The following is a 22387-nucleotide window of genomic DNA, read 5'->3' on the forward strand; positions in this document are numbered from 1 at the left end:
TAAAATCCCTTTAATCTTTTCTTTCTAATTATCCTTGAGATTATACTATATACATTTGTAATGGATAGTTACTTAAATTCAGTCTTCATAAGACTAAACATACTTTTTCCCTGTTAAGTAAGGCCTATAGTGGCATATCAAATCAGAACGCATTTTCAGGGGCAATGATTCACATGTCAAAACTAATGTAACCAACAAGATGAAGAGGAACTCTTTGCAAGGTAGTGTATGTTAACCTTTGTTTGTTTTTTGTTTTTCTTCCTTAATGGAAATTTCTTATTTCAAAGACTAGGAACAACTGGATTAGTTATGTAAATAATGCTTCCCTTGGTTAACTCTTCACAATTAGTGCTGCTTCTGGGTATTATCATAGGCAGATATGGTCCTGCATCTGTTTACTATATACTGAATGAAATGCTGAACAGATCCTGTTTCAGAAGAGGGCACTTTTGGCTTATGCAATAGCTCCAAGAAATACTGTAACTTTAAACTTTCTATAACAACTGGTTGCAAGACATGCACTTTTAAAAGCTCAACTGCTTCTTTGCTCCCCTTGAATTTGCAGCATTGTGGCTTTGAGAGTCAAACTTTTGCTTAAAAAATTAAAAAGTACAACAGATTAGGTTAAATGTGGAAAAAAAATTACATCTTCTGGAGGGGGAATAGGAAGTAAAAGTTAACAATATACAAAAAAGAGTGCTATTAGTGTTATCTAAAACCAAGATGATACATACTGAGGAATTTATAATGCTGCAGAAATAGCTTTTTGTCTACCTTTTTAAAAATTACAGACTTGACGTTTCCAATATGTTTTAGCACTGTACTGTTTCGCATGTCTGAGTCACCAAAAATATCCAGCAACTGGCTGCTGCTCATATCTCAAAATATGTGTTCAGCTGACACTGAATATTGAAATCATTCTGCTAAAATACAGAAAAACGACGATGATAGACTCCAAGGTATAGCCTCAGGCTGACACTGAATGGTAAAGAATTCCACAATGCTACTTTTAAAACCTTTCTTCAGTTCTTGAACAAATAAGCAGCCAGGTTTCAAGTAGAGGTAACCCAGATTTTGGAAGCTAGCAATGTAAAAAAAAGCCCAGAAAGAAAATCAGAGCAAAAGCTCTTCTTGTTATGGAAGTCAGCACTCATCCTCCAAGAAATGGCAGAGGTAAACCTTTCTTCTCCCTGCTGGATCTCTCATGGTCCTACAGCAATGATGAGGAATTGTTTCTGCTGTCACTGATGTCCTTGGGACATAACCTTGATCCCTTTTTTCTTTTATTTGTACACATTTATCATTTCAGTTTTAGTCTCTTGACTGGTAGAAGAGGATATATCCGGATTCTGAGTTTTTGGAAATGTCTGATGTTAACCCATAGAATTCTTCAATGGCCTGGGCATCAATTTTCTGCAATTCAACAAGACATTAAGATTAGACCCACTCAAAATAACCAACACTGAGCACATACACCCTCCCCCAATGACATACTATTTCCAGTTTACTATATGAAGAAGTTGACTGAAAGCTACCCAATATTAATACACCAAACATTTCTTCAGTAGATTAAACTGCTTAATTTGGAGAAGATTAAATCAGGATAAATTTATAAGACTGTCAGATCAAAAAAATAGTGCACTGTGAAGCTACAGTGCACACACAAGGGCTCTATGAAGGCCTGCTCTAAAAATTCTAGCTGACATTTCACCCTCAACTCTTTCTAACAACTGGAGTCGCCACCTTCCCTTACCCAAAGCCATGCAGCCTGTATGCAGATGAAAAATAGTCTGCTGTTAACATGGGAAAATATCTCCACCGGATAATAAGGAGTGCACACAAAATTTTTAGTAAATTCAACAGGCAGTCTAAATGAACTGCTACCTCGCAAGAGGTGATTGGGGCTTCAAAAATGAACACAACTCCTGCACTATCGGTTACTAATCAGGATCACCTATCAATAATGTAACACACAGTCACTATTTTCACATTAACTCTGTATACAACAAATGGGGCTTGCTCTCCCTGGAATCTAGTATCACGCTGACCAGTGTGATGTTCAGAACCTCATTTAGATAGGGAAATAGCTTCTTTTCAATACAGACAGGAACAAATTTCTTGTCTACACAATTTAAAATTGAGAGAAAATTATTGCAGGAAAGCACAGCCAGAAAAATGAGTTTTGCATTTTGCTCTCAAAGCGGTGAGGCCTATGGTCATTATCTCTTGCGGGTGTGAGTTCCACGGTCGTGGTCCATCTTCTGAGAATGAGTTGTTTCTCATTATTGGTCAACAATTTCATTGTTCCAGTGGAATGCAGCTGTCCTGAGAGGTCAGTGTCAGGAAGAGAAGTCTCAGGCAGCAAGAGCTAATCCCATGTAAGACTGAATTTGATTCTGCAGTCAATGGGGAGCCAGTACAGAGACTGAAATACTAGAATGAACACTCATGACCTGTGTTGCTAAGCAGACAATGGGTTCCTTTAGTATTTTAAAATGCCTTTAGGTCACACGATCCACCAGGATAAGATGATGGCCTGAGGTGGGGAGCCAAGAGGAAATCAGTCTTGAGCAACTGAAGCTGTAATCTCCTCTACCATCCCCAAAATAGAAGATTTGGGAACCAGAGAGAAACTAAGAATATGAAAGAATCGCTGGGTGACCTTTAATACTATCCCACACGGCAGCGAAGATGGCCTTGGGATACCACAAAACCAGGATTCTTGGTCCAAAGAAGAAACTCTGTTTTGGGTGGAGGAAACAGGGAGCGTTCTCTGCTTGAACACACAGAGGAAGGCCCCAAGCTACAACTCGTCTAAGGAACCTCATCAACACCAAAATGGCTATTAGTACAGAACAGGCAGGAGATACAGTCCTTGGTATGAAGGAGTCTCTCAGAATTGATAGCATCTTGGTTCTGAGCTCACAGATCCATATGGAGTCAAATATTCAGGACAAAAAACAGTGGCCTTTTTCTTTTTTTCCTTCTCTACACCTCAGTTCTGAGGGAGAGAGCAATGGTACTGAGGCATCACAGTACGTGGGCCAAAGGGAGTATTTCCCTCATCAGATCAGGGGTCTCTTGGGATTCAGACTTCCACATGGCATCAAGCAAGGAATAAAGGCTCAATGCCAACTCAAACATCATACTGAGCTGCTTTAAGGGTGTATACAGAACTGAGATTCCTGGTCCTTTTGAGCCCTCAAGGTTAAGGTAGCACAAAAGGCATTTCTCAGTATGTGCACCTCAGTGGGACATAGGCAGCATTACGTATGCAGGGCTGTTAAGCACATTTTCACATTACAACTGGCATCATTTGAAGCTGGTTACCTTGCCAGCCATCCTATGAAAATAAGAGGTGCCCAGTACAGAGAAACAATTAACACACAAATTAACTGCAATGACGCAACTACACTATTCTAGCTATAATTAAAAGCAGGAGAGTTTAGTAACAACCTAAAATACAGCAAACAGAAAAGCAGCTGGAGAAATCTAAAGGGACTCCAATTAGACATCCATCAGGAATTAGAGGATAGCACTGCAGCTCCATATATAATGTTCAGGCTGAACGATCAGTACCACAAGGGAACTTGCCTGCAGCCCCAACCACCAAAGCTTTCTAGAAGTTTCCAGTTAAGAAAATGCAGAGTGCACAGGCTGAACCAAGCGTGTGAATTTGTACAGGTGATAGCCAAAGAACCACCAATTTGTTCCTTAGTATGTTTATGTGCATGAGCAGATCCAGCAGCTTCAGCAATGTTCTGGTGGTCTGCTGTGAAAGTACTGGTCATAATAATGAAAGCTGCCTGTGGGTGCACTCAGTTTTAGAGAATGTACATTACCTGCTTGTTTAGGCCAGTGCTTTTCTTTTTCCCCCACCCACCATATGAGCCTGGGGCAACACACACTTGGTAAGTTGCCAGAAAGATGCAACGCACACAAAATGGAATTACAAAGGATATGATTTGAAACAAGACATGCATTATGTTGTGTGAAAATCCAAAATTCCTCAAATGCATGCATTTCAAAATGCTCTGAAGTTCTGGGGGAAAATATACGGGACAAATAAGTGTATATTTTTCCAAAGTTCTTTTCCCAGGAAGCCTTGTATATGAATATTGAGGAGAGAAAGATCAGTCATTCTAACAGAAAAAATACTCACAAAAGCATATTCACCAACAGACTTAATATAATTATCTGGCAGCTCTGCAAATATTCTCTGCTGTTTAATTTAATTTAAATACCAACCAACTTACCATGAAATCAAGTCTATTTCCACTATCTAGCATTTTGAATATAACCTGGAAATATTCTTATGGATTCACTTATTTTTAAATTCTTTGGTAGCATAGCTATATATCCTAACTCATTTCCACATTCACATTCACAGATTAACAAATTAGAGACAGAAAATAACTATTTGATTACCTTGTCTCCTCCCCCTTCCATAGCGGGATTGTTTTCACCAATATACTCAAGAGTTTTGTCCAGCCTAGTTTTAAAGTAACAATCAGTTGATGTTTCCACCAATTCTCTTTGGGAGACTGTTCTACAGCTTAACTGACCTGATATTAAGGATTTTTTTATTTTTTGCTTCGCTATTGAACCTAAGTTATCTTTTGATCATTTTCTGGTCCACCCGAAACAATACTTTTCCCTCCACAGCATTTACAACCCTCAAATAATAGTTAGAGTTATTGCTCTCCTGAGTAACTATTTAGCTAAGCTACAAATTCGTTCTTTTTATCTTTCCTCATAATTTGGGGAAACCAATGTGGATAATAGACACTCTCCCCTCTACTCCATATAGAGATTGCCACTGTGCTGCATCACTTTTGGTTGCTACAATGTGATAGCTTGCCAAGCTAACAGTATAGGAAAGTGCATTTACCCATATTGCTCTCAAGTAATTTGGCTTTGTATATTATTCTATTTGAAGTCATTTGCCTTTGGTATTTGACATGTGACAGGTTTTCACATATACTGTAATAATACACTTTTACCTAAATAACTTTCATTTACCTGATATTTTACTTGAAACTTGAACCTTCACCCAAGCAAAAATGAAACAAGACTCCTTCACTTTTATTGCATTTAGCAAATCTTGAGGCTTGTAAAAGAAGAGTAAACTGCTTCCAATTTACATTTCAGATCCAAAAAATCATAGCATTTATAACAAAAAGGTTATAAAGCTTTTTGAAGTCTTACATTATGAAACCAATAGAGACAAAAAGATTTATCCTCTGTTCTCTTACTATTTGGCAAAGCAGGCACAGAGGCTTTGGAATTATCTGTTAGCAGACTCAGGAAGACAACTTTATATGTGTTTCACACTTAGCAGGTTAAATCTCCAGGGCTTGAAAAGTATACTTGCCTGCTTGTCCCTGGTGTGCAGGGACTTCCCCTGGCAAATGATAAGGTCTATGCCTGCTATTTCTGCAGAATCTAAGCTTTATTTTTATAAATTACTTTTTCATGCCTCATGATTGTGAATATATCTTTCTGAATTTGACCTGATGAAGTACTGAGTTTCCTGCAGTCTCTCTGTGATGCTAAGCAGCAGCAACATGACACAAAACCAAAATGGTCAATTTCAGAGCTGCTAATCAAAATCTTGTGGAGAGCAATGAAACTGACAATAATCATTTCAATTTCACTGTGTAGTTTCTTGGACAAGCGAGAGCAGCAGCAGCAAGGAGCAAAGCTATTTATAGGAACAGAGGACTCACAAAAGGAAAGGGGATGGGCAAAGCTGTAGCCCCTGTTCCTGCTACAGCCTGCAGTAGGTCACCCCATCTCGCTAATCATTACAGTAGCCAGGATGATTCCCAAAAACACATTATTCAGGGCAGGTGTACTGTATCTGGGGGTGCAGGGCATAGGTAGGGAATGGACAGGAAAGACATTGCTTTTCTGACAGAGAAGGGTGGGAGGGGAGCTTCAAGTTTATCAGACCCTTCCAGTTAGAAGCAGATACGAAAGACAGTCATTGAGTGGAGTTTCCTGGTAGGAATATTCTACACTCTTCCCAGTGGGGCTGGACTTCAACAGGACTTTCGTGCCTGGACTTCACTTATGCCAAACATTTCCACCCCTAATTTTTCAACTGTGGCTTTCAGAACATACGGGATAGGAACTTGTTTTAAATGAAAACACTCATTCTGCAGAAACTGATGACAATCCCCTGCCCCGCAGCTGCCACTCCCCTCCCCTTAATATGGGAAAGCTTCCCATTTGCCAGGGGATTTTTCAACTGCTGAATCTCCAGCTTTACAAGAGCTGCATTCTGGATTCCCAATCCTGAGGAGCACAGTGAAGATTCAAGAGAGAAACAACTCACACAGACAACACTATTTTCAGATCAGTGAGATTATGAGGTTAAACAATAAAATTTCACGTTACTTTAAAGCATGACTCAGGTAAGAAAAGTGAATGAAAATCCGGCATCTTTGTAGGAGACAAATCTACTCTGTGTCTTCTAGATCAGTGGTTCTGAAACTAGGGCCGACACTTGTTCAGGGAAAGCCCCTGGCGGGCTGGTTCGGTTTGTTTACCTGCCGTGTCCGCAGGTTCGGCCGATCGCGGCTCCCACTGGCCACGGTTCGCCGCTCCAGGCCAATGGGTGCTGCAGGAAGGGCGGCCAGCACATCCCTTAGCCCGTGCCGCTTCCTGCAGCCCCCATTGGCCTGGAGGGGCGAACCGCAGCCAGTGGGAGCCGTGATCGGCCGAACCTGCGGACGCGGCAAGTAAACAAACCTGCCCGGCCCGCCAGGGGCTTTCCCTGAACAAGCGGCGGCCCTAGTTTGAGAACCACTGTTCTAGACCAAGCCAGCACACATGCAAGAGATTAAACTGTATTCTGTTCTTACTCATGGTTCAGTACAATTGCCATCAGTGTTTTCAGATAGAGAAATTTTGCTTTGGCCCATAAAATGAGCAAATATGACATGGAAGAATATATAACAACATGGCTATTTTATGGCCTCTTTAAAAACCATACATGTTTTTAAAGGGATTAAAGGGATTTTTGATAGCTGCTTTCAACTACCTTTGATAGCTGCTTTCAGCTACCTGAAAGGGGGTTCCAAAGAGGATGGATCTAGACTGTTCTCAGTGGTAGCAGATGACAGAACAAGGAGTAATGGTCTCAAGTTGCAGTGGGGGAGGTTTAGGTTGGATATTAGGAAAAACTTTTTCACTAGGAGGGTGGTGAAGCACTGGAATGGGTTACCTAGGGAGGTGGTGGAATCTCCTTCCTTAGAGGTTTTTAAGGTCAGGCTTGACAAAGCCCTGGCTGGGATGATTTAGTTGGGATTAGGTCCTACTTTGAGCAGGGGGTTGGACTAGATGACCTCCTGAGGTCCCTTCCAACCCTGATATTCTATGATTCTACCTTGGTGCTATTACTAATCAGAGTTTGGACTTATTTTAAGAAGTGATCTAAAAAAGGCCAAGAGATAAACCTTCATGTTTTTAAAATACAGCTCAATGGGATATGCAACAAAATGCTGCCACATGTTCATGTGTGTATATATTTTAGATACATACTCAAAACATTTATAGGCAAGATATTTTGTGGAGTACAAAATAAGTTTATTTTAGCTAGAGTATATCTAAATACTCTGCTAAATATCAAAAATCCTATGGATATCTTCAGTATCTAACTAACCATGTGCTCACAAGTCTCCGATTTTCTAACTCTTTCCACAGTTCTTGCTACCTGTCTGTGGCAAAAATCAAGAATCCTTCCTTTTACCTACTCTTAACCTACAGAAGAAGATGAAAGGGTGTTGAATTTAGTGTTGAGCTACAGCCATCAGAAATATTTAGGACCAAGCCACTGACTCTAGAAAGCAAACTGGTCTCGAGAGAGCCTGAGATGTGGGAAAAAATACCCTGGTGTTTTACATTCTTAACAGAACAGTTGTGGTTGTACCAAACAGATGTCATCCTCAGTCTTCTGCCAAGTGATTAATGCAGCCCCTCAGTTGAGCACGGTTCTACAAGTCAATTACATATACCCAAATCTGCTCAGAACTTGATGAGGATGTCCCATACGCAGATTTTGTTACAAATCTTTCACGGATGCAAAATGAATTCCTAGATACTGAAATAGGATCCCTGCACACAGCTGGAAAATGGCACTGTCCAGACTGTTTCCACAACATCAAAGCAATCTGTATACCTACCTCTACAATGTCGTCATCAAATAGCAGCCAAAAGCCATGGCTCTTCACTATGGTGATATAATGTCCACGGTTTGGACCGCTGCCAGAAAAAAGGTCAAAGATTTATTACACTGATGCCTACATATGAAAACCAAAACATTTGTAAATAACTCAAGCTATTATAGATGGAGCTGATAGTGCCACCTATAGTTAAGGTTCTTCCAGTGTAAGACCTTATTTTCAATTGCCTATAACTTTGCCCAACCGTAACAGTCTGCCAAACCTTAACACGCTGGGTATCTACCTCAGATTTACTTAAAAATAAAGAAAATAAAATTTCAGCAAAAATGGTTTGGCCATTTTTGAGAACGAGGTTAGGGGCAATAAATATGTTGTTCTGACCACATTAAAAAAATCCATACAATGGTTTGGGTAAGAAGCTTTAGGGTCTCTGCTTTGGAGCAAGGACTTGATATTTAGTAACAAGAATGTGCCATTTGTGATTCTCATGAAAAAATGCCCAAATCAGCCAAGTTACAAACCTTTGGGAGAAAAAAATCTTAGTTTGTGCTTGCTCAATAGGGACATGTCAGAGTTTGACAGCTACATTCTCTGAAGCTTCCATCTGTACTGAGCATGCTTCAGACCAGGGCTGCAGGCACCACTCAGCTAGACTTTCTGTGCAATTGCTGCTCCCTGTTGTTGTGGCACTATCACCAGAACAGAGTGCAGAGAGACCCTCTCGCATGTGCTCTCAGTACTCTCCTGTTGGAAGTGTGGTGGAGGAAGCTACCAGATCCGAATGCAGAGGGAACAAGAGTCAGACCAGATGGGTAAGGGTTGCAAAGGAAGTAGATTGGGACAAGGGGGGGATAGCTCAGTGGTTTGAGCATTGGCCTGCTAAACCCAGGGTTGTGAGTTCAATCCTTGAGGGGGCCACTTAGGGATCTAGGGCAAAATCAGTACTTGGTCCTGCTAGTGAAGACAGGGGGCTGGACTTGATAACCTTTCAAGGTCCCTTCCAGTTCTAGGAGACAGAATATCTCCATTAATTTATTTATAATTTAATGTACACTAGCACTAGGTAAGCCACCAACTGCTGACCTCAGACAGTGAGGGAGCAAGTTAAGGATAAAACAAGAAACTAAGCTCTCACTTTTTCTGGCTTTATTTTGTGTTTCATTTAGGAACTGAACACCACAAAAAATAGCATAGCTCTTTTAAAGGACTTTACTGTGTATGGGGAAGTGATTCTGTAGCCCTATTCAGTGTTATAAACTTACTGGAATTAACAATTTCTGCTTTAGAATGAAGCCTTTTTTGTTTAGAATAGGTAAATGAAAGTGAAGTTATCAAAGCAAAATATTTTAAACAGCTGTTTTAAAAGATCTAAAATATTTAGAAAATAAATTTGTGCCTGGTCTATCCTGATACGTTCAGTTCCAGCCTGATACAAGTTTACAATAGAGCTGTGGAACTCCTAAAAAAACCAGTGTTTACAAAACAGCAGCTCTAGAGCACAACTGCTGACCCCTTCAATAAGACAAAGTCACACGAACCGCCATTTCTATATGTCATTACTGAAAGTTATATTTATGCTTATTGGAATGTGTGTCACAGATAGCAAACTTAGGATCCAGCCCTGCAAACTCACAAGAGAAAGTTTGGATAGGATCCTTTCTTTTGCAACATCAGTATGTTGTATGAAAATGTATTTCAAAACTATATCACAATATCAGAAACATGTACAGCATAGACAGCGTAAATAAATTCAACAGACCCCGGCATGTGTTGGCTTTGTTGGCTCTCTAATTTCGACACTGATACTTTGGAAATATTCTATAGACTTTATGCTAGATTTCCAACTACTTTAATATTTACCCCCCACTCCAAAACAAACAAAGAACAAATAATCCCCGACCATCCCATCCTAAAGCATGGTCTAATCTGAAGCGTAATATCAGCATAGCTTCAGGGTTGTAAAAAACCATATCTCAACCGACATATCTATACTGACGTAACCCCCAGCATACACACAGCTACGTTGACCCGAATAGTCTTCTTTTGACGCAGCTAGCTTTGTTTGCAGAGGTGTCCCTACACCAACAGAAAAACCTCTTCTGTTGGTGTAGGCTGTGTCTACACTACAGGGCTATCCCGGCATAGCTATGCTAGCACAGTCTCAACATAGTATAAACATACCCCATTTTTGACTTCTGTGAATAACATTTGATCTTTTCTTACATAATGCAGTGTTTGCAATGGCTTTTCTATTTGCATCAAGTTTTTTAAACAAAATATTCGTTTTTCAATTATTTTAATTAAGTTTTAATCGTGCTGGATCAAAACTGTGCAGCTGATTTAAAAAGCAGTACGCAATTTAACCACTTGGTGGCACCAGCATTTTTTAAAAAAATTTAATGATCTAGCAAGTGGCAACATACAAACTGATTCTATTTTGAGAACTTTGTTTTTCCAAGATTTGCTTTATTTCATTTAGCTTTCCTGGAAGCTTTAGCATGTTTTAAAGCTATATAAAAAGAGCAAGGCTGAGACTGTGCACACTGAATAGAAAAATAGGCTGAAAATATTTTCAAAAAAATGTTTAAATGTAAAAACATGTAAAAACCTTTTTATTCTTTCAGTTGATTGGCTTAGATGTTGCTAAGATTGTTCTACATTGTCAGCTGCTGCAGTGGTATTCAAATGTACATGAATGACCAGGTGAGTTAATTTTCATGGAAACTCATGTAAAACTCAGAAAGCATTGGAGACATACCTGCCACAGTGAACAACTACAGCCACAAGGTCATACATTCTGTCAGGGTTTGTAGCATCTCCTGAAGTATTAAAGAGCCGAAGCTCCAAGGGAAAGACTACACGGTAGGAGAGTTTGGTGTATCGGTGCAGCTGGTCCATGTATTTGAACCTTTTTAAGTGCAGAGCTAGAATCATGGGCAACTTCTTCACTCTCATTCTGGACCATAAAATATATTAAACATAGAACATCACGTTAGAAAATACCCCTTACATTAGATAAACCTTTTAAAAGAAAAATAATTAGAATTTGTGTTTAAATGATTAAAAAAAGGTTTAATCTGAAATTCAGTTTTAATGAAGATGATCTGTGAAGAGCTGCTTTTTATACAAGCATTTTGGTACAAGTAGGAAAGATTTATAGCACAACTGACATCCACATGCAAGACAGCTGCTTGCCTACACTGAACAAATCGTCTTTCATCATATCAGGGAAAATGAAAGATGGAATAAACCTCTGTCCTTCTGGACTGGCTTCTATTAACTAAGAAATGAGAAAAATAGATTTTCTACATCATCTGTGGCTGAAGGGGAAAACGTTCTGGAGGCATCAGACTGATTACAACTAATAGGGAAAAAGGAGTGATGTCTGGTAGTTCTTTAGGGGAGGAATGTGAAACTGACCTTTTGGGGTCTCCTCTGACTGTAGGAGCTGCTCCGAATTTATATTTTCCCTGACATTTCCCCACCTAGAATGTCAGTTATTTTGTTGTTTCAAAGAATTGTGATTGGATTAATATTGTAAATTTACTAGGGCTGTCAAGCGATTAAAAAAATCACGATTAATCACACGATTACAAAAATTGTGATTAATTGCGCTGTTCAACAATAATAGAATACCATTTATTAAAATATTTTTGGATGTTTTCTACATTTTTAAATATATTGATTTCAATTACAACACAGAATACAAAGTGTACAGTGTTCACTTTACATTTATTTTTTATTACAAATATTTGCACTGTAAAAAACAAAAAACACAGTATTTTTCAATTCACCTAATACAACTACTGTAGTGCAATCTCTTTATCATGAAAGTTGAGCCTAAAAATGTAGAATTATGTACAAAAAAATAACTGCATTCAAAAATAAAACAATGTAAAACTTTAGAACCTACAAGTCCACTCAGTCCTACTTCAGCCAATCGCTCAGACAAACAAGTTTGGTTACAATTTGCAGGAGATAATGCTGTCCGCTTCTTGTTTACAATGTCACTTGAAATTGAGAACAGGCATTCGCATTGCACTGTTGTAGCCAGTATCACAAGATATTTACATGCCAGATGTGCTAAAGATTCATATGCCCCTTCATACTTCAACCACCATTCCAGAGGACATGTGCCCATGCTGATGACGGGTTCTGCTCGATAACAATCCAAAGCAGAGCGGACTGATGCATGTTCATTTTCATCATCTGAGTCAGATGCCACCAGCAGAAGGTTGATTTTCTTCTTTGGTGGTTCGGGTTCTGTAGTTTCCGCATCTGAGTGTTGCTCTTTTAAGACTTCTGAAAGCATGCTCCACAACTCGTCCCTCTCAGATTTTGGAAGGCACTTCAGATTCTTAAACTTTGGGTCGAGTGCTGTAGCTATTTTTAGAAATCTCACATTGGTACCTTCTTTGTAAAATGAACATGTGCTGGGTCATCATCCGAGACTGCTATAACATGAAATATATGGCAGAATGCGGGTAAACAGAACAGGAGACATACAATTCTCACCCAAGGAGTTCAGTCACAAATTTAATGAACGTATTTTTTTAATGAGCGTCATCAGCATGGAAGCATGTCCTCTGGAATGGTGGCTGAAGCATGAAGGGACATACGGATGTTTAGCATATCTGGCACGTAAATACCTTGCAACACCTGCTACAAAAGTGCCATGCAAACGCCTGTTCTCACCTTCAGCTGATGCTGTAAATAAGAAGCAGGCAGCAGTATCTCCCATAAATGTAAACAAACAAACAAAAAAAAAAGAACAGGAGTACTTGTGGCACCTTAGAGACTAACAAATTTATTTGAGCATAAGCTTTCGTGGGCTACAGCCCACTTCATCGGATGCATGCAGTGGAAAATACAGTAGGAAGATATATATATATATATCTTCCATATATATACACACACACACAGAGAGAACATGAAACAATGGGTGTTACCATACACACTATAAGGAGAGTGATCAGTTAAGGTGAGCTATTATCAGCAGGAGAGAAAAAGAACTGTTTGTAGTGGTAATGAAAATGGCCCATTTCCAGCAATTGACAAGAAGAAGTGAGGAACTGTAAGGGGGGCGGGGGGGGCGAAAGCATGGAGAAATAGTTTTACTTTGCGTAATGGCCCATCCACTCCCAGTCTTTATTCAAGCCTAATTTAATGGTGTCCAATTTGCAAATTAATTCCAATTCAGCAGTCTCTCGTTGGAGTCTGTTTTTGAAGATTTTTTGTTGTAATATTGTGACCTTTAAACCGGACAGTCTCTACGTAAAAGAATAAATGGACACAAATCAGACGTCAAGAATTATAACATTCAAAAACCAGTTGGAGAACACTTCAATCTCCCTGGCCACTCGATTACAGACCTAAAAGTTGCAATATTACAACAAATTAGGCTACTGTATTTTCCACTGCATGCATCCAATGAAGTGGGCTGTAGCCCACGAAAGCTTATGCCCAAATAAATTTGTTAGTCTCTAAGGTGCCACAAGTACTCCTGTTCTTTTTGCGAATACAGACTAACATGGCTGCAACTCTGAAACCTTTTTTTTTAAGCGATTGGCTGAACAAGAAGTAGGACTCGAGTGGATTTGTAGGCTCTGAAGTTTTACACTGTTTTGTTTTTGAGTGCAGTTATGTAACAAAAAAAATCTGCATTTGTAAGTTACACTTTCACGATAAAGAGATTGCACTTCAATACTTGTATGAGATGAATTGAAAAATACTATTTCTTTTGTTTATCATTTTTACAGTGCAAATATTTGTAATCAAAATAATATAAAGTGAGCGCTGTACACTTTGTATGCTGTGTGGTAATAGAAATTAATATATTTGAAAATGTAGAAAAACATCCAAAAATATTTAATACATTTCAATTGGTATTCTATTATTTAAAGGTGCAATTAATTGTGATTCATTTTTTAAATCGCAATTAATTTTTTTGAGTTAATCGCACAAGTTAACTGCGATTAATCAACAGCCCTAAAATTTATATTAACATCTGTCCCCGCCAAGAGAGAACATTAACATTTTCCAGCATATCCTAACCTTACCTCTTCTGTGCTTCCTGTTTACTGCGACACTGCTCACAGTAGTATTTATATTCACTGCATAAAGTCTCAGTATTACTGAACCCCCTGTGGAAGTTGAGAGCAAAAAAATGAATTACAAACATGTGGGAACCTTAGTCACCCCCTCCCCCCCATCCCCCGCTACTTATCATTTTACTATCCTGCTGCTATCACAGAAAAGAAATATACCACAGATGAGATTTCTCTCAAATAAGAATACCTCCCAACCACTGGTTTTAACTTGTCCCAGTCCCATGTTGTGGGATCTAAGATTCTAGCTGAGGAAATTTGGATATGGCTCCCTTCAGAACATGAACTGGCCAGTATCTGATCATCAGTCAAACCGAGGGGTACAGCACACAGCAATATAGGCTGTCATGGTTTTGGTTGTCCAATTATCTAGTTCACACCTATTGTGTGATATTTGGGGACATGTACAAAAATTAAAACTCATTAACATTGGCCATAATTTGCCCACAAAAGCACATAATCACCCCCCCCCCAACTCACTCATCATTAGTGCCGTTATCAGCTATTAAAAAGCCAGGTCCAATGAATGCATCTTGCATAGCGCTGGGTTGATAAGCTTGGGCTTTGACAGGCTATCAGAGAGCGAATTCTAAAGCAGAGAGCTGTTCAACAAGAATGCCCTGTTGCCTGCCCTCAGAAGCTCAAGCACTCTTTAACAAAGAGCAGGAGCATTTCAGCAAAATGCAGCAGCAGGGTGACAAAGTAAAAATATTTTGAAAACAAACATGAATACTTAGTTTTGAAAAACTCTGAACACATGATGTAGTATTAACAGCCTTAGAAGACACAATTAAATGGATAATTCTTACAGTTTTGGTAGACTTTCTGTATAACAGGATCTTGAGCAGAATTTATTAGTTTACGGTAAGCTTGGGTCCTAAACTGCTGCACAACTGAATACCTAAAGTAGCCACTCCATTCAGAATGTGTGCAGATGTGTTTCTTCCAACCAGATTCCTTTTCATTTACCTTAGGCAGTGCGTAATTGATGTATTTTGTTCCACATCAACCGACAGGTCCAGGAAGTCCTCATCTTTGCTACTAACCTTAAAAAAAAGAAATACTTCATTGCGGCTTGGAATCTGGCAGGTTTAGAATTGCTTCAAGTCCCTGAAATGGTACAGATGTTGTGATTGCAAGTAAGAAGCTTTAGAATTTGACGAATGTATAAATGCAGTAGGAGGCCCTTTCCTGCACTACTCGAGAAATACTGAAACAATCTGACGTGTAGTTATAGTCCAAAAAGAGACTGTAAAAAAGGAACCTCCTTGTACAATGTCTTCCCCATGTGCCTGCAAGTCATATCTGCCTATTTTACTGACAAAACCAAGTTTTTACCACAGACAGCACTCAGAAGGCTAGACAGGCTTTAAATGGATTCTATTCTACTTCGTACAGCAATACAATTATCTGCCATATTTCAGACTCTTTAGTACTGGGAAGGATATAAGAGACAGAAAGAGCAGGATTTTCAGGTGCTGGGGTGAGTGATAAGGCCTGGCCTTTAGGAAAATATCTTTTGACTTGTGAGCCAATCACATTTAGTCTCAAAATCCCTGAGAAAGAACCCCATTTGGTGCATTTTTACAAAGTTCCTTTTTAGAGCATAAAAATAATTTAGATTTAAACTGCTGACTAGTATTTGGAGCTATTGAAAAAAATGTTGCTATCCAATATTATACTAATTTTTCTTTTCCTCCCAACAAGGCTTTCATTTGTTTGAAATACTGTTAAACCAATGACTACATGGCTAAGTACAAATTCCCAGCCCAAAAGTGGTTCTTTCAGTTTCAGTCTTTCTGATCCCTCCTTCATTCTCAACACAGTGATTATGCATTAACAACAAGAAATGTAATCTTTTGACTTATAATATAATTATATATGGAGATATACCTATCTCATAGAACTGGAAGGGACCTTGAAAGGTCATCAAGTCCAGCCCCCTGCCTTCAGGACCAAGTACTGATTTTGCCCCAGATCCCTAAGTGGCCCCCTCAAGGATTGAACTTACAACCCTGGGTTTAGCAGGCCACTGCTCAAACCACTGAGCTATCCCTCCCCCCTTGAAAACACTTGGTTAAAACATAAATTCAGGAGTACCTTTCCCAGACTTGAAGAAGAGGCCTGTGTAGCTCAAAAGCTTGTCTCTTTCACCAACTGAAGTTGGTCCAATAAAAGATATTACCTCACGTACCTTGTCTCTTTAACATCCTGACACAAACATGGCTACAACACCACTGCAAATTTAGCATTGTAAGTAAATGGTGAGTAACTCTTGTGGAAACACAACATATGCTATGACTGTCACAAGAAATTACAATAGGACAAAAAGGTGGCTCCTATCAGTCAGGTGCAAACTGCTTTGGTGGAAATGGGGAGGGAGAAGGAAAGGACACTGCGCTTTTACTAAGAAACATACCTTAATGAGTACTAGTTTGAATGGACAGCTGATACAGCCATAAAATAGGTTAGGTTCAATTTTTAATCAGAAAATGTTCAATTTCATCTACCCTAATAAATGAAAAATTTTGTTTAGAATTAGGGAAAATGGTCCAGTGCCTTTGAAAATCAAATAAAGAGGTGTTTTGTTTTTCAACATACAGCTTCACAGTTAAGACATCTGGTTTCGTTGGTTAGTGTTCCCTGGAAGATTTCATGGACCCATGTCAGATCAGTCTTGTCTCCTTCCTCACTCTCAATGCTGCCATTCTGGAGTTTGCCATTCTGTTTCTCCTGTTTTTTCTCTTCTTGTAGTAAGTCAGCAATAGTGTTTAGTAGGTAGTTTAGGAATTCATGTGCATCTTGCTGCATATAATTATCAAACAACTCTGGAAAGGAAACAGAAAAGATTGGGAAGAATGAAAGAGCATAACAACAACAATGCTATCGTTAAAGCACAAACTTTATAAGGCCACTCTGCTCTAGTGAAGCACTGCACGTTCTTTTCTCTCTTCTATAATTTTTAAATTCTTTTAGCCACTGCTATTAGTTAACAGTATTTAACTCTCTAAATCATGTCAGTATACACTATGTCAAAGTTGCTATATGAAACAGAGCTGTAATTATGTAGTTCTAGCAACAGTTGTTATGGACTTCAGGTTACGCGCTCTCCTACTTCTTGGCTCCCAGGAGGAAGGCAGCCTTCTAAAAATTAATTATGCTCCTTAAGTTAAGGGAGGCTGGCCTGACAAACATATAAAATTGGCTTCCATTGATTCTTTTGGGGAATGAGGGTAAGATGAGTAAGTTCAGATGTGCTGCAAGGGACCACTGGTACATGAAGTCCAATATCTTACCTCAAGAGGAAAATGAAAAAAATCCTATAACAGTAAATCAATGATAATTTACAATCTCTGGGCTTGAAAAGATAACATGCATAAAGGTTCTTCACAACTAGTCCTGGGAAATAACCACTGGATTCCCAATACAAAGAAAAACTGATTACCCATTACTTTTTTCTTGCCGAATACAGGAGAGAAAGAGAGGGTGAGAGTGACTTTAAGCCACGTCTGAGCTTCCCTAATCTGGCCCTCACTGTGCGTGTACCCAGTCCATGGTACAATTTAAAGCATTGCCAGTGATGCTCTAAGTTGTAATGGCTTGTTACAGACCTCTATATTGGCATTATATTAGCACAGAATAGCCAGGGCATCCAAAGCTCTGGGCTCCCTACCCTCTGTGTGATTGACCGACATCAGGATGGAATCACTAAACCAGATGGAAAACCAACCTTAAATAAAGATACTTTACAGGGACCATCTACACACTCTTTATACTAGACAAGCAGTGAAAATTTGTACCACATAAATTGTGGCCTGAACCTTTTAAAAACCCAGTTAGTAAAACTTGCCAAATGTCAGTCACTAGATATACTTGAAAAGAGTTTGGGTTACTTAAAAATGCGCAGCCTAATATCCTAATATTGAAATTTGATCAGGTACTTCAGTTATTCATTTACCATTTTCTTTCCTCAACCGGGAAATAAATTTCTTGGGTGGGATGACTCCCACCTTCTTCTTTTGTGTGGCAATGCTGTTGAAGAGATCGGAGAGGCACGTAAGGAGGCTTTCCTTCTTCCGGGGCTGGACCTTGTATGCCAAAACTTTTTCCCGAAACGGACGACAAAAATAAAGTGCCTGTAGGACTGAGTTGCAGTAGCAGGTATTGCCAAACTGGTTAAAACAGAACAAGACACATATTTCCATTATTACATCTGTTTAAAAGAAACCAACAAAGAGAGACTGAGGAAGCTAAGGACAAACAACAGAGGAGTACAAAAACTAATATGTAGAGAAATATTTTTATGAAATTAAAAAACTTTTCTAATTGAGACATTCCATCTGAAATGCTGGAAACCTAAATCACAACAGCACGAGAATCAAAATGTGAATGACAGATCATGACAATTTCTTTGTCTGAACAGAGCAAACTGTAACAACACAAAGTGTGAAAAATGAGATTTTTTTAAATTTTGTCTAAAGTTAGATAATTAAGGAAGGTTTTCTGCATAAGATTTTTAGCATGATAGACCCATCCAAATTTTGGTGTTCTGAGTAATCACTTATTGTGAAGGTATTGAGAACTGACATTTGTAATTCTGGCAAAGCAACAGACTAATGACCTTTCTAATTAAATATCCATATGTTAACTAGAGAGGAAGCCTATTTTTATGGAAGATGTTACCATGGGCCTTTTAAAAAACTTTTAACTGTTATGAGACGGTATCCTCAATAGTTATAGTGAGGAATGTTCATAATACTAGGAACATCTTACTAACAGAAAAAAGTAAAAGAAAACACTGGAAGGACACTTACTGAATTTGCGTTCTTTACAACCACTGAAGAGTTTTAAATGAAAAATATACAAAGGTTCATCAGTCAAGATATTTTTAAAAGTGATTTTTGGGACAGAACTTTATAAACCTTGAAGGTGCTTCATTTTCAGAGGCCCCTCCAAAGTGGCTCAATTTGGACATGCAAAAGCTAAGGCAACAGAGTCACTAGTCATTGTTTAAAATCTTGGCCATAATTCCCATCGGATGGGAGAAACTGAAAGTAAACATTAGATCGAACCGCTTTCAATCTTGGAAGCCCAGATAGTGTGTAAGTAAATTTTCTCAAACAAAGTTTCAATTACCACAATTCTTTATTGAAGACCATCTCTAAAATACAGAATAATAAACTGTAATAAATAATTACAGTATCTGGGTAAATTGGGCCAAGCATCTTACACCTTTTAGAAAACAAGGATCAAGAATGGTACTGTAGTGAGTCGGTGTGGCTCCCCTCCTGTCCTGAAGAGGGAGCCCCGGCGCAAACACCCAAGTGGGCGGAGCCACCGCCACCTGTCCCCGCCCCCCGGAAGTCAAGGGGCGGGACAGGAAGTATAAAGGCCAGCAGCCAGAGCTCAGTCAGGCGCCGGCCACCGCAGGGAGCAGACGTGCGGTCGGGAGCTCCCCGCCAGGATACCTCGGAAGCCCGAGGTGGATGCCCTAGCTGGCCGGAGCTGCCCCGAGCCCATTACGAAGAGGAGCCGCCGGAGCCCGTCCGCTCCCGTCGCTGGGAGGCGCCCGTGGAACTCCCCCACAGCAACCCTGAAGGGGAGGCCCCGCCAGAATCCTTCCCGCCCTGTTGTTATCCGGAGGAACCGCCCGAGGATCAGTGGCCGGATTTCCCTACAGAGCTACCAGACCTGCCGCCAAGCCCCGGCCGAGAGGAGTCCCCACTGATGGACTGGACCGCAGCCGATGCCACAGACGAGGTAGGCCCTGAGGGGGAAAATGGAAGTAGCCCGGGGGTAGCCGACCCCAGTCAGGCTACAGAGGCCTATGAGCCCATGGCAGTGTGTTTCGGTCAGGATACCCCACTGACCGGCAGCGACACTAATCGCTGCTAGGGCCCCGGGCTGGGACACAGTGGAGTGGGTGGGCCTGTGTCCCCCCCTGCCACCCCTACACACGGGTGGCAGGCTTCCCCCTCACCCAACGCAGGTAGGAACCTGAGCCCCTTACCTGCCTAGGCCAATTGCCTGCTTGTGCTCCGCCCTGACCCAGGGCCAGAGCTCCTAAACTGCCTGTGTGCTCAGCCCCTGCTACAGAGGCCTGAGCTTATTGACTGCTTGTGCTCAGCCCCTGCTGCAGAGGGCCTGAGCTAAATGAACTATTGTGCTCCGCCCTGACCCAGGGCCAGAGCTCCTAAACTGCCTGTGTGCTCAGCCCCTGCTACAGAGGCCTGAGCTTATTGACTGCTTGTGCTCAGCCCCTGCTGCAGAGGGCCTGAGCTAAATGAACTATTGTGCTCCGCCCTGACCCAGGGCCAGAGCTCCTAAACTGCCTGTGTGCTCAGCCCCTGCTACAGAGGCCTGAGCTTATTGACTGCTTGTGCTCAGCCCCTGCTGCAGAGGGCCTGAGCTAAATTAACTATTGGTGCTCCGCCCTGACCCAGGGCCAGAGCTAAGGGACTACTGGTCTGCTCAGCCCCTGCTACAGAGGGCCTGAGCTTATTGACTGCTTGTGCTCAGCCCCTGCTCCAGAGGACCTGAGCTAAATTGACTATTTGTGCTCCGCCCTGCCTCCAAGGGCCAGAGCTTATAGACTGTGTGTGCTCAGCCCCTGCTACAGAGGGCCTGAGCTTATTGACTGCTTGTGCTCAGCCCCTGCTCCAGAGGACCTGAGCTAAATTGACTATTTGTGCTCCGCCCTGCCTCCAAGGGCCAGAGCTTATAGACTGTGTGTGCTCAGCCCCTGCTGAAAAGGGCCTGAGCTTATTGACTGCTTGTGCTCAGCCCCTGCTCCAGAGGGCCTGAGCTAAATTGACTATCTGTGCTCCGCCCTGCCTCCAAGGGCCAGAGCTTATTGACTGCTTGTGCTCAGCCCCTGCTACCGAGGGCCTGAGCTAGATTGACTGTTTGTGCTCAGCCCTGCATCCAAGGGCCTGAGCTTAGTGACTGCCTGCCTGCCCAGCCCCTGTTCCAGAGGGCCTGGGTTCTTGACTGTGGTTTCCTCAGCCCCCTGGACCAGAGGGGCTGAGTCCTGAGCTAACGGACTATTTAATTCGTGCAGTAGGGAGTCGGTGTGGCTCCCCTCCTGTCCTGAAGGGTCGAGCCCCGGCGCAAACCCTTTTACACGTGGCGCCCAACGTGGGGCCTGCGAGCCCCTGCCCCTGTGAGAAGGGGCCAGAAGGGGAGCGGCCGTTGTCCTCCCCCCGCTTCACCCAGATATGGATATGGAGCGTCTAGTCCAGTTATTGACGGAGAGCCAGGAGCGGCAGCAGACGGCCCAGCTGCTGCAGCAGCAGCAACAGCAGACCGCTCAGCTCGCCCAGCAGCAGCAGCGAGATGCCGCCCATCTCCAGCTCCAGCAGGAGCAACACACGGCTCAGCTGGAGCAACAACAGCAGTTGATTCAGCAGTTGGGGAACCAGCTGCAACAGCTGCTGGTTACGCCCCCCCACACCGTGACGGGACCAGTGGGGGAGGCTGCGGAGATGCCGCGTTTGTCTGCTCCCCTTCGTTTGACCAAGATGGGCCCGGACGATGACCCCGAGGCCTTCTTGGTCACTTTCGAGCGGGTAGCCATCGTCGCCGGGTGGACCAGGGACCAATGGGCCACCCTCTTGGCCCCCTATCTGACCGGGGCAGCCCAGGTGGCCTACCGCGGACTGGCGGCCGAGGAGGCCCGGGACTACGACCAAGTGAAGGCCGCCATACTGGACGCTCTCGACGTCAGTCCGGAGACATTCCGACAACGGTTCCGGAGTCAGACTTACCCTCCCGGAGCCCGACCACGGTTGGTGGCCCAGGCCCTAAAAGAGGCCTGCCGGCGGTGGCTGCAGCCCGACACCCGGACAGCGGAGGAAGTAACCGAACAGGTTATACTAGAGCAGTTTATATACACTCTACCCTCCCGGGGACGAACCTGGGTGCTCCGCCACCGGCCGGCGACGCTGGCCCTCGCCGTATCGCTGATGGAGGATTTCCTCGCCGCCGAAAATGCAGTGGGTCCCATCGTCCGACGCCCCAATGCAGGATCCGAACCCGCCCGCGGCGAAAAGAAAGGGAACCCCCCGAGCGAACCAAGGCGCCCCGAACCCC

The 22387-nt window shown here is 41.9% G+C and overlaps 1 protein-coding gene across 1 annotated transcript in view; it reads right to left on the reverse strand.

The window, feature by feature from the left end:
• Positions 1-1278: 1278 nt before the first annotated feature.
• The window catches only part of LOC135883682 (ubiquitin carboxyl-terminal hydrolase 12-like), a 62555-nt gene continuing 41446 nt past the window's right edge, over positions 1279-22387 (reverse strand). Inside the window, exons 3-9 of the mRNA XM_065410917.1 lie at positions 18255-18468; positions 16898-17124; positions 15266-15342; positions 14249-14332; positions 10948-11145; positions 8190-8268; positions 1279-1413 (exon numbers count right to left, since the gene is read on the reverse strand). Of these exons, the coding sequence (XP_065266989.1) occupies positions 1312-1413; positions 8190-8268; positions 10948-11145; positions 14249-14332; positions 15266-15342; positions 16898-17124; positions 18255-18468 (981 nt within the window). The 3' untranslated portion in view covers positions 1279-1311. The remainder of the gene's footprint in view (positions 1414-8189; positions 8269-10947; positions 11146-14248; positions 14333-15265; positions 15343-16897; positions 17125-18254; positions 18469-22387) is intronic.

Source organism: Emys orbicularis, chromosome 9, assembly GCF_028017835.1.
Source record: "Emys orbicularis isolate rEmyOrb1 chromosome 9, rEmyOrb1.hap1, whole genome shotgun sequence".
Taxonomy (NCBI): domain Eukaryota; kingdom Metazoa; phylum Chordata; order Testudines; family Emydidae; genus Emys; species Emys orbicularis.